Raw genomic sequence first — 13,564 nt, 5'->3', positions numbered from 1 at the left:
AGGTGGGACCTACTGCAAAATTGCCTCATCTCACTGTTGTTTTGTCGTTGTCCTTTCCCTCCTCTCTTTTGTTTTATTTAGGCTTGGCAGAATTTGGTTTTTATTATTTTATAATTTCAATGGATAATATGTATGTTATTTTTAAGCATTTTTTCTATTTTTAATCTATTTAACTTTCATACATATGCAAAATTATAGGTTTTAAGCATTTTTTATTTTTTATAGATTTTTATAGATTTAAATTTTCACAGTTGTGAGAAATTGAGGGGATCAGACAATAATTATTTAATGACTGTAGACAAGATTCAAAACGTTAAATCTTTATAACCGTTTAAACACAAATTGTCAACATCACAAGTCAAGGTATACAAAATGGATACGCTGAAATCAAGTTCTAATAAGCTTTCAAGCAACATTTTTCTTACTTTGCCTGTCTGTAGATTTCTGTTACTATCAATGGAAATATTTCGTCATCGGTTTACGTGTGTGCGGTGAAATCGCCGTTTACTGATATTTACTGATAATAATCTAATCCTTCCAAACCTGTTTTAGTCCATCCATCTGTTGCATTTTGTCATAAACCATTGACGACAATCACCGCACTGCACCTTAAGCGGGGTGTGTGTGTGTTGCCGGGGGGAGGAGGGGGGGTTGTCTGGCTCACCAGGCAAAGGGATACACCTCTTTAAGGACGGAGAGGCACGGACGTTGCTGCAAATGCAGAGTGGGTCGTCAAGGGGACACTAACTCATCTCCCAGGTAACTGGAAGAGCGGGGAGATTATATAGGGGAAAAGCCTTCTTTCACCAGGACCAAGCGGGGCAGCAGACACCCTCTTACCCTTGAAAGTGGTGAAATATCAGGATCTGCTGTGGGCATTGCGCTAGCCACTCCTTCCTGGATCGGGGGGACTAGAGAGGAATTTTTCCCTCATTGCCAGATTGGCCAAGGCAGAGTGAGGTTTTTTTTGCTTTCTCTACAGTGGATTCGGGGGAAAGCGGGGCAGGGAGCTTAGTTGGGGCGAGCATGGAATGGGAGTTAGGCTATGATGTTGCAACTCATTATGTAAGTGTGGGCTGGATATCCGGTGCAGGTGCTCTGGGGGGAATGGAATTGTGATCAGATAAATAGTTTGGTAAAGGATTTAAAGGAGGTGTTTTTAAAGGAGAGGAAAGGGGGTTTGGGCTCCTATGACTGGCACGGCAGGGGCCCAACCCCCCCTCCTTTATAGCCTGCCTTCCTCCTCATTCAAGGAAGGGGATGGTAAGTTCCCAGGAGAGGGGTTGCTGGGGATCCGGGGGGGAGGATCTGACAAAAGCCCGCAGAGTAGATATTGAATTGATCATGGAGGTACCTGCACTGTACACTTTTATCTGCTGGGTACTCCCAGACAGTTGTTAATAAAGTCGCACACTAATTAAACCACTTCCAGTGTCTCCTGTTCTTCTGGTATAGCCGGACAATAGCTGTAACATTCCTTCTTTGCAATAGCTGTATTTCATGGTGAATTATATGCAAGTTCTGTAGCAACCTTGCAAATTTCTACTCACCCACTTGCTATGGACAAGTATTTTTGTGTTTTATTGACAGCTGAGTAAAATATCATTAGTTTTTTTAATTACATGAATGGTCCGAATACGTTTTCAGTTTTTATCCTTATTTTATCAGTGTTCAAAGTAACATGAGAACCAGTTTAGAAAATGACATGAGTTACATGAAGAAGCAAAATATTATGTTATGTGCATTAATATCCAAATACCGAAAGATTGTTTTTAAATGGGGGCAAATTGTTAAGCAAATCCAGTGTTTCCAATTGTAGTAACTAGAAATGTTATTGTGAAAGTGGTAGTTGACACCACTCCAGTATACTTCAAGTGTCTTTCACGTGGTGAGCTGAGTGCAAGCAGTCAGAAAAAACTGATGAAGAGGTAGCATTAAACTATGTCCATAGTCCATTAAATATCATTTCATCACTATTTGAGACTTGTAGATAAACAAAAGATTAAGCCCGAGTGTGATTTTAATTATGCTCATTGGACAATTAGTCCCAATTTCCCCCAGTATACATGAGAAGAGAATCAGGGCCACTGTATTTATTATCTATACTATTAAACTATATTAATTAATATGTTTTCCATTTAAGATGGAAAAATACAATAGGGTTACTATTCACATTTTTAAAGATGATTTTATGGTATTATCTGCTGCAGTGTACAGCAAAATTGATTGAGTAATATCAAATGAAATCCACCCTGATATAGAGAGCTAACAAAAGACCGATATACCACTTAAGGGCCTGGTTTTCCCTAGAACTTAAGTGTTGAATAGGCCTTTCGCTGACCTAATCGTATAGGGGAGAATTTCAGCCATCATGAAGACAGTATGAACTGAACTTTTGCCGTCAGAGTGCATAATATAATTTCTCATTTGGGTACCGTACAGAAGAATTCTTTTTTTATTTTTTGTTGTCAACTATTTTAGAAAACTGAGAGAGAATTTCAAGGAGCCTCAGGCAACTACAATAACAATAACAATTGTTACCTTAAAAAGGTTTGTTATTTTGAAGCAAATAACTTTTGTCTGTGCTTTGCTACTTCTTTTACACTAATTAAATTTTCATGTATGGCTTATTAACTTCACACAGGGTCTGAACAACCTAATAATAGTTTTATGTGACATAACAGGCAGCAGACTTAATTAATCAGTCCGTGTATGTTCATGACATATACATCAGGTGTTCCCTTAAATTGCCATGTTGTACTTTTTTAAACACATTTTTTGCATTCTTTAGTTACTTAATTATAATCCTGCCTCTTTTGAAGTCGTTAGCAAAACTCCCACTTATTTCAGAGAGGGCATGAACAGGCCCATTGTCACGAATGATATTACACTGCCGTTGTCACGTTCTATACTTTGTTCAAATACCAGCCTATGGCCTTGTCTGTACTAGAGGACGGAGGTGTTTTTGCTTCAAACAATTGTTTTCCATCAGCTGAAGCAGAAATGATTGTGTGGGTGCACACAAACCACCCTCAGTTGATGTAAATTTTTCCTTTGTGTCTACGTAAGTGCTGCCTTACACCTATCTGTTCAGAGGGGGTGAATGTCAGTTTTGACAGCACCCTCATCTGGCGAAACTCTGCAGCCTGTCTACAATAAACTGTTGCCCCAACTTAACTTAAATGAGTTTAAAAACACTCTTCTTTCTATTTAATAATGGTCTGTAAGTCAACTTAAGCTAAATTGGTATAAGCCGCTCTTAAACCAAATAAAGACTGTCTGCACATGTTTTTTTGCCAGTTTAGCAAATCAGTTTTTAAAAGCCCCTTTATCTAAACCTGTGTGAGCTGCAGCATAGATAAGGCTTCGGTTCACTGGCTGAGGGTCCCATCTCTGCCTCCATTTAGCCATGCCCATCACAGGTCTTCAGAAATACGCCCCCCAGACATGGTCCCTCTCGGTGAAAATGGCAGTTGTGCTGTGTTCCTCATGGCTTGTTAGCTGTCGGCTGTCTATTCTTCTCCTAACACCTCCATGTCTGGAAGGTTGGGAATATGTGGTGTATGGCAGAAGGGAGAGATTGCAGGCTCAGCCAGTGCTGTCTGTGGAGGGGAGAGGGATGTTTCCAGTTAACACCAGCTAATGTTTGTGGGGATCATGGCTAGTAGAGGGGAGCATTTTGGAAGGTGTGGGATACTGGGAGGGGCATCCCTAAAGGGAGGAGTTGTGGGGCAACGAGAAGACTTCCAGGTGGTGAACTTAGAAGGTTCATCAGGTGAGGGAGCTGTCAGTTGTGGCACCTGCCAAGAACGACAGCTGCAGAATTGACATTGCACGAATTGAGTTTGTTTGTGATCTAGCTGATTATGAATAGAAACAGAAAGTTTCTTTTCAAATGGTGTCTTAACATACAATGCAATGCCAGCGTATTTGAAGACTCCAGAGCAAAACAAATTTTCCCACCCAATGAAAACCAAGTTCACATCAGACTACATTGACAACCTGGCTACCTAGTGAAGAAAAAATCCGTGCCTTTGATATTTAGTTCTAAGGATAGTCATTTTCTTAGGTTTAAGAGACTTTGGTATTTTACACTCCCAAAAATTTACCTCCTTTAAAATTTGATGATCTGATTTGAGACTATCCTTCACAATCTGACTGTATATGTAAAAACAAAGTTAAATTCAGCATCCTATAGTCAACAGATGAAAAATACTATTTTTTAAATTGCAAGTTTGAAATTAAGACCTAACCAAAACAATGTTTAAACTCACTTTACTGGCATCTGCCACAGAATTTCACTAACAAATACTGGTCCCAGAGTTGTGTTGGAGCCCTGCCCAGAGGCTTGGGAGTTGGAGCAAGTGCCATGTGTTTCCTTTGCCAGGTGTTTCCATTGATAACACTGGTGCACTAACAAGAAAGTAAATCAATAAATCTATGCTAATTTCCAGCATCATTAGAAACAGGAAAACAATAAATGTGTTGTTACATGGAAAAGGCCAGTATTTGGTGGAAAATAAAGTTTCTGTTCTATCTAGGAGCCTGATTCTGCAAACATGAATATGAGTAATTTTGCTTATGTGAGTAGTCTCCTTAAATTCAGTGGTACTCACGTGAGCTCTAAGAATATATTCTAGTGAAGGATACAAAACTAAAAGCAGTAAAAGAAGGATAAATAAATAAAATAATTTGAAGGAATATGTAACTGTTCTGAAGATCCCATTTCAGCACTGAACATATATAAAATATGTATATGTGTAGAATATACTAAGTATGTAAAATATATGTGTATTGTATGTGTGTGTGTATACCTGTGTGTGTGTGTGTGTGTATACACACACTCTGTCTCTCTCACACACACACACACACACACACACACACACACACACACACACAAAATATGTATAACATTATTACAGATGCACAGACAGGTATATTCAATTAGGTCTCATAGGAAAAATGTTCACATTTCACTAATCCACACTAATATGTGAGGATTGGTCATACCAAAGGGATGACATAATTTCTTTTAATACCTCTTTTTACTGAAAGGATTCTAGCAAGTTCTTTATTTTACAACTTTCATTTTTTTTACTCTTCTCTATAGTAGTCTTAAATTGAAAATAAGGTTTTTTTTCTATAAGTCTTAAAATTTCCTGTGAGATTTGCTATATAGGTGAAAAGTGGTGATATTTATTATATATTCATTGCCAATAATATTGTTCATACTTGTGTGTAAAACACCTAACATGCTGTATAGCACTGTTTAAATAATGGGGTTGCTTGGCAAAGGTGCAAATGGCAGTTAGGTATCTGAGTCCCATTGAAAGGCAATAAGAGTTAGGTGCTTAAATGCTGTTTGTGCCTTTGAAAATCTCCCCCCAGTATTTAAAATGTATTAATAAAAAATGGCACTAGCAGTTACTTCGAGCTTGATGAGAATAGATTTGTGATTGAAATGCTGTGCACTTTCATCTGAGGATCTGAGAGCACTTTACAGATGTTAATTAAACTTCGTAACACTTCTGTGGGTAAGTATTATTATTCCCTTTTTTACTTAGGGGGAAGCTGTGGTGCAGTGAGAGGTTAAATGACTTTTCCAAGTTTACATAGCAAGTCAGTGACAGAAATGGTAATTGAACTCGGGACCTTGACTCTTAGGGCCTGATTCTGGCCTCCAGTCTAGCAATGCAGAGCAGCTGGAATGCCTTTTCAATTGGCTGCCTGAAGAGTCCTTCAGAGTGGGGGAAACCTGGATGCCCTAGTGTCAGCATAACATCTCCCACACCACTCTCCTTGTTACCCACTGGAGTATAGGAAGTTTCAGATTAGCTCTCTGACCAGCCAGTCCCAGCTGTCATAACAGCATAACTGTAAGTACAGCACATCACAGATATTATTAACATTTACATGATGTCAATTAAGATTCTAATTTAAGGGGAGTTGTCCTTATTACATATTAGTTTAGAACTCCTGGGAGTGTTTTGCAATAATTATATGCCATTTTCTTCTTCATTAACATTAGATTGTATTTCCCATTTTTTGAGAAATGGTTTGAAGATTGTTTATAGTTTTTCAGCATTCTCTCCATCTTGTAAGAGAGTGCTCATTCCACAAACCACATTTCACCAACCCAAGAAACACCCACCACTCTTGTTCAAAACCAGTGAAATCAGGTTGCTCATACAGGGTGAAATCCTGTCCCCATTGAAGCCAATGGGAATTTGGCTGTTGACTACAGTGGGCCAGCTTTTCACCCCCATTGATTTTTTTTTTTTTCAGAAAAGTATCTTTTCATGCCGATCTTATGCTTCTTCTATGAATTCAGACATAATGAATAAACCACCCGATATTCAAATGCATTGTGGCTTTTCAGTCTAAGGGTCACAATCTCCAGTGGTCTTATAAACAAGTGCCAGGGGTCAGCACAGCCCTGTCCTTTCCATATTGCTAAATGAGAACAGTTCCCAGCTAAACATTTGTTAAATGGAAGAGGGCAGAGGTCTTGCTATTAAAAAGATTGAGAGCCACTAAACTACAGCTTTATAAAGACACACTGATCTTTTCTGAAAATGCTGCAGTACCTATGTTTTTGTTTTCCTGTAACCCAGTGCACTAAAACATTATGATTGAGCTGTACTTTTACTACTGAGATTCCTAACTGCTTGTGCCAGATCTGAGAGAATATAACCTTTGTTGCATGCAGAATCCTGTATGTGCATGCTTACTAACCTCAGTGAGCATATGGAAGTGTTCAGGTGTTACAGATTTAACTTTTTAATTACAGTGCAAACAAGCCATGTCTAATAAGAGGATAACTGAAATATTTTAACTCCATAATATTAAGACAGGGGAATATGCTACAGATGAAGAAGATGAAGACATGGGACCTGTCCTTCCAGGAGGTGACATGGCCATTGAAGTGTTTGATCTTCCTGAGAATGATGACATGTTTTCCCCAACCGAACTGGACACCACCAAGCTTGCTCACAAATTCAAAGAGGTAAGATGGACAACTGGGCGAGATTTCTGGGACAGCACTGGGTCTAGTAATCTCATTCTTCAATTATTTGGATTTCTCTTTGAATAACAGAATTGATTTCCATCTTACTTTTATAGTCAATAGTTGTAAATGGCTCAAGCAGTCATGCTTGAAATAAGTGAGACCCATTTTCTCAGTTGTTTTTAAAATTTGTTGCCAGATATCTGTTGTGTTGACAAAGGCTCTGCAAAGCATGAATTGGTAATAGTGCTCCTTATTAGAACGATTTACAGTTTAATAAATTTTCAACAAAAAATCCTGAACACTTTATTTGCAATTTTTCAGCTAGGAGAAGAAGCTGCGAGTTAATTCATTGCTGGCGGATCGATTGTCTTTCTAAACAAATGTTTACTTTAAGATTTGAATCTGGAGTTCATTGAGAGACTAATGGGCTACACTTCAGTGAAAATGAATGTAGTGGACTCTCTTAGTTCCTTCTACCCACATCACAAAATCACTCTTAAGAGTACTGCAGTGCGACACGTCTGGCAGTTGGTTTAAGAAAGGCTCCTTTTTTGGAGAAGCAGGCACATTGCAGGTTGGGGTTGAGGTGCTTTGATGGTGCTGGGTGGGGAGGAGGCTTGCACAGCGCCTGCTAGTACTAAGTCTGGCTTGGGTCAGCGATGTTAGCTGCAGTCAGTGAATCACTCACAAAGCATGACAGACATAGCAGCTCTAGTGCCACTGTACTTCAGGTTCTGAGCTCTTGATATGGTTTGTGCCTCATCTTCCACAAAGTGTGATGTCAATGGGGACGTGAGACATGTGCGGTTGGAATTAGTGCTCCCCACGTGGCTGGAGCAATTGGGCCAAGAACCGTGACAATAAAGTCCATTTTTCTTTTTTAAATAGGGTGAAGATGGAAGGGGTGAGAGCAGCCGGAGCCTCATGGGGGAGGTGAGCGGCAGCACCCACCTGGGGCCAGCGGGGAGATGTAAAAGAAACAGTTTTCCCTGCCCTCCCAAAGCCAGTTCTCTTATTTTCTATAAATACATATGACTGGCACTGGGAGTTAGACATAGAGGGTAACCAGTCACTGTGTCATTCCTCACTCAGCTGGTATCTTCTTCAGCCTTAAGGTGTTTATTGTTCATAAGTGTTTCTCTCTGGAAGGAGTTTTTCAGCACATTTTGACATTGACTCTCCTCATCGTGATGGCTGGTTTTAAGACCCCGGTTTTAAAATCCCAGACTATAGACGATGGTGAGCTGCTGTGTTAAATTCTGTCCACACTGATGGCCTGATTCTCCACTACCTTGCGTCTTGTGTAGTCATTGATAACTGTTTGAAATGAGTGCACAGTGCTTAATAAAATGCTTCCGTTCTGATCTGGTAATGTTTACATCCATTTTGTTCTCTCTGTACAAAAGGCTATCCAAAGTGCAAAGCAGTGGTGGGCAAGCTGTGGGCCTTTAATTGAATTACCCTGAAATCTGTGCTTGAACATGGTTCCCATTAAGTCTGTAAATGGTTAGGCCAGCCAGTGTGGACTGGGCTACACTGTGTTTGAATATGCCCAAGCTGGCTTTAAACTGTTTAAGGGAACTGGTTTACTTAACTCAAAGTCCCAGCGTAGATGATATCAGAATCAGGGAGCTGGGAAGCTGCAAATCCAGGTGGCTCTAAGAGAGCTTGAGAAGGAAATTGTAACCACATAAGTCCTACTTATATTGCAGCTGAATCTTTGATTGCTAACCCACATAGTTATAAGCAAAATATGAACACAGCCTTGTTGTTTGTTCACTGTCTGCGTTTAACAGGATATAGCTACGTTTTGTTGACTTAGAGTTAGTTCATGTTTTTAATGGCATTTGCCCTGAATTCGTTCAACATTAGATGTGCTACTGGTGCTATTCACACCCACTCTGATGTTTGCTGGGGTCGTAGTTAGAGAGGAGCTATTCTTTCTTCTTCTTATCATGGAGCTATATGACTGTATTGAATAATAGTGGATTGGACGTCATCTTCAAACATAACAGTGTGACCTAATAAGTTGAATTGAATTCAACTGTTGCAGATGAAAAATATGCTCAAATAAGTTTGACATGTCTCTTATTTAGGAACCTTATACTTTTGTCACACACTTTTCTTTTAGTCAGGAAATTGGAATACATACATATATTTTTTTGGATTTTTTTAATGTAACCTAAGCATATTTGTAGGCAAAAATAAAACATAATTACACAGCCAAGCACGCTTTGAACTTTGGATGAACTTGAAAAGAGACTTTTTTAGGTAGTTTCTTTCCTATTGCAATACAAAAATGTAACACTGGATCTGCAAACAGACTCTTTGTGGTCTTAGACAAACCACTTTAAACCCTTTTTTCTCTTAATAAAATATTGGCAGTACTATTTACATTGTCAAGAGGATAAATTAGTTAATATTTGTAAAGCACTTTTGAGGATGAAATACTTTACATAAAGTAAAGTATCATTGTTAACAATGATCCTGTATAGCACTAGAAAAACTTATGGTGCTATATATAAAAATCTGAAATAATGTTTGTGTGCCAAGAATGTACATGGCATTGTGTAAAACATAGAAAGAAACATACACGACCTGTTCCCCCGAAGGAACATGCATATGATATATCTAAGATCCAGATTTGCTTGCCAAACCATTTACCTAGTCCCTAATTTAGTGCTAAAACACAAATATACTAAAAGGTCCATTACACCTCTATCTTCAGTCAAAGAGAAACATATATTTGCTCTCTGTATTGGAAAACATAATTCCTTTTGTCCAAACAAAAACATTCCAAATGTCCAGTCTACACACTGGTATGTTTGTGAGAAAAGTCTCTGCTTCTGTTTCTACCTCAGTGGGATCTGCTGTACCATGTGCTGATTCAATGATCTGACTGAATGATCAGTATTCATTTTTTACTTAATAAGAGAAAGCATAAAAATAACAGATAAAACCATCTGTACCTGAGCAGATTGTAATTTATGCATCAGCTTTGGGTTTGTTTGTTTGATATAAGTCTCTTTAATAATAGTCTAAATATAGTTTGTTTGCTTGTGAGCTTTTATAGGAGGGATGGAGAGGGACTGCAAGCAGATGGCCCACGGCATCAAATCATGAACTTTCCATTGCATCATTACCTCTGGAAAGGACGTAGTCTAATACAGCCATCCTCCCCTTCATCTCATCTTACCGCAAGGCAGTGAGATAGCAGATTTAAGTAAAGGTTTGGTGTTTGCACAAACACCATATTTTTGAGGTGGCTCTCTTCTAATTTTTCCAGTTCTTCTTCCACCCGCAGGAGAAATAGTTCTTCTAGCCACTCACAGTTACCAGCCTGATCCAGGCCTTGCAGTGCAGGGACCCAGGTGTGAAGGAGTTCAGAAGTCTGACACATTATGGATGCATCTTGTAGATACTAAACATAACATCTTCCTTGCAAATCCTCCACTCCTATCTGGACAGAGAAGGAAGAGTCCAAAAATTCCTCCTTTCCTGATATAGTTCCAACATCTAGTGATCGAAGGGTGGAAGGCCCACTTAAGCTCTTTGGAGGTACTGTGGCAGTGAGGATCACTGGTTAAGCACCATGTGGGGACTGGTGGCAGTGTGAAGGAGCAGCTGTGACTGCTGGTCCAGCCATCGAAAGCTGCACGACAGTTGTGCACCCCACTCTAGAGTTAACAGAGTTTGTCTCCTTGGCCCATCTCCCCACATCTCACCCATATAATGTTTTACTACTTGGGTTTTACGCAGGTGAAGTGAATTAAGTGAACCACTAACCTAAGTTATATATTCCTATTGGAGCTAGGAAGGCACTTGTTTCTGTTTTATCTGACTCATTCCCAATCTTTGTAATTGTATGAAAGAAAAGATATATTAAAAATATCTATACGCACAAAAGCATTCTCTTTGCCACCTGCACTCATCCTCTCTTTCTCAAGATGTTGTCTTCCTCAGTGCCCCAAAGCCATAGATTGGAAACGGAATATGCAAGAACATTAAAGAGCTGTACTATTGGCAAGAGCTCAGCTTCCTCCTTCTACATCCTAGGCCCAATCCTGCAGTCTTCTATGCATGAAACTTCCATTGATTGCAGAACTGGGGCCAATGTGCATGCAGAGAAATTCTTATCTCTCTGCTAGTCTTACCTGGTCAGGAATGGCAGATGACAGCATATAAGTTAGTCATCTTTATTGGCTTTTTGTAACTCAATTGGATAAGCATTTAGCCCTCAGGAGAGCTTCCCTTAGATATTTTTTCTTTCTTTTTAATTATAAAATACAGTTGAGTCATCTAATTGTGTGGAAAAGTTTTGAGTCACCAAATAATGGGAAACTCTTTTTAAATTATAGATCGAGATCCTCAGCTGGTGTAAATCTGCATAGCTGGTATCCTGATTTATACCATCCAAGGATCTGGCCCATAAACTTTCCTCTCCTAGCCTTGAAAAAGGAGGAATTCTTGTTGGAGGAAGTATCGATAGTAATATGCAAAAACAGTACATTGTGTGTCAGTTAAAGTTGATCTATAAATAACATACTTAGCACAAAATAAGGAAATGAAAAATAAGGCACCTAACTGTACATACCTTTACTCTTGCCTCAGAGACACACACACCTGACCATTAGCACAACATCCATATATACCACAACTTCATCTCTGCCCCAGTAGAGAAGTCTTCCTTCCAGCGTCTGCTTCATCAAGCTCACCACCACCATCATCACCCCCACGTACAGACCATATTTGCTTTCTACTATTCTTTCTGCTCAGTTCTGGACAGTCACACCAACACTGTTGTCACTTGTCCCTAGTAATGTGCCAAAGCTAGAGCCTAGTGCAGGGGATGGGAGTGGGGATTTATAGTCTGGCAGCATTTATAGAGTTATACTTGTAACAAAGTAGTAGCAATTATTTTTATGAAGCAAAGTATCTTCATGCCAGTGCCTTGTTGTGAAAGTGGAACCCCTGAGCCAGCTGGGCACTTTCGCAAAGATGCTGGTATTGATCATCGTAGCTGTTGCTTTTGCCACAGATCCTAACTTTGAAATGTATTCAGCCAGCTCAAGAGCTCTGGCCCTGAACTGACTGACCTGTTTTATAGACATCCTGGTCTCCAAGAGAGCAGTCGTTCCTTTTGCCAGGGTTAATCTTCTCCAGCGTAGCACAAATGGCCTGGGGCTAGGAAAACCCAGTGCCCACACTCTGTGTTAATCCCCATTTTCAGCTGCAGGGAGCATTACTGCGTGTGGCAGAAAGGCAGGGTTTTGCGCCTCTCCTGAATGGGTCCAAAAGGCTCCTGCATACCCTGTTAGAAAATGGAAGTGGCTAATGTAAATCATGTTGTCCAATGCCTAAGCATGGTTTCGGTTGTGCTGAATAACATAATTTTTTGTTAATAAAATAATTACATAACCCTAGATATATGTACAAACTCTCACTATATACAAACTTTTGAACCTTGTTTTGATTTGATTAGATTTGGAAATTAATTAACAAAATTTACTTGAAAATCCTCAGAAAATTTAAGCATTATGCAGAGATTATGCATTGTACATTTGGAGCAGACACACTCTGTTTTTCATACAAAAGAAAGAGGCTGGCTGCTTTAAGTACAAACTATACCCCAACCTTAACTATGAAGTAACTGCCATTCAGCCTTCATAATCTATAATAAATAGGCCCTAACACATTCACGGTCCATTTTGGTCAATTTCACGGTCATAGGATTTTTAAAATTGTAAATTTCATGATTTCAGGCGTTTAAATCTGACGTTTCGCCGTGTTGTAATTGTTGAGGTCCTGACCCAAAAAGGACTTTGGGGGTTGCGGGATGTTGTCGTGCTGCTGCCCTTACTACTGTGCTGCTGCTGGTGGCGGCGCTGCCTTCAGAGCTGGGCAGCTGGAGAGCTGCAGCTGCTGGCCGGGAGCTCAACTCTGAAGGCAGAGCAGCCGCCAGCAGCAACGCAAATCAAAGAATGGCATGGTATGGTATTGCCACCCTTATTTCTGCGCTGCAGCTGGCAGAGCGCTGCCTTCAGAGCTGGGCACCTGGCCAACAGCTGCTGCTCTCTGGCCTCCCAGCTCTGAAGGCAGTGCAGAGGTAAGGGTGGCAATAAATAACCTTGTGACCCCCTGCAACAACCTTGTGACTCCCCCCACCCCCACCCCCCCGCAACTCCCTTTTGGATCAGGACCCCCAGTTTGAGAAACACTTGTCTCCCCATGAAATCCATATAGTATAGGGTAAAAGCACACAAAAGACTAGATGTCGTGGGGGGAAAACAGATTTCACTGTCCATGACACGTTTTTCATTGCTGTGAATTTGCTAGGACCCTAATAATAAAGGTTAAGATACCTTAGGGTAAAGTTGCATTTGGATAAATATAGGCAGTCTTTTGAAAATATAAATATATATATTAAAATAAATAATCCCTCTCCACGGGACTCCCACAGTCACAGATGATCCAGTGAAACTACAATGTACATAAACTATAGACTGAGCGCTTGTCTTCATTGCACTGTTCTCTTGAACTATAACTCAAGTTTTG

The 13,564-nt window shown here is 39.9% G+C and overlaps 1 protein-coding gene across 24 annotated transcripts in view; it reads left to right on the top strand.

Annotated features, from left to right (window-relative positions):
- PPP1R9A (protein phosphatase 1 regulatory subunit 9A) overlaps positions 1-13,564 on the top strand; it is a 243,639-nt gene that overhangs the window by 181,215 nt on the left and 48,860 nt on the right. For 6 of the 24 annotated variants that reach the window (XM_043541168.1, XM_037890651.2, XM_037890650.2 and 3 more), the window contains exons 7-9: positions 2,482-2,550; positions 6,851-7,006; positions 7,898-7,942. In XM_043541168.1, coding sequence (XP_043397103.1) covers positions 2,482-2,550; positions 6,851-7,006; positions 7,898-7,942 — 270 coding nt within the window. The remainder of the gene's footprint in view (positions 1-2,481; positions 2,551-6,850; positions 7,007-7,897; positions 7,943-13,564) is intronic. The other 18 variants (XM_043541165.1, XM_037890646.2, XM_043541170.1 and 15 more) reach the window with 3 other exon arrangements.

Source organism: Chelonia mydas, chromosome 2 (genome assembly GCF_015237465.2).
Source record: "Chelonia mydas isolate rCheMyd1 chromosome 2, rCheMyd1.pri.v2, whole genome shotgun sequence".
NCBI classification, from domain to species: domain Eukaryota; kingdom Metazoa; phylum Chordata; order Testudines; family Cheloniidae; genus Chelonia; species Chelonia mydas.
This window is presented reverse-complemented; position numbering and strand designations above follow the sequence as displayed.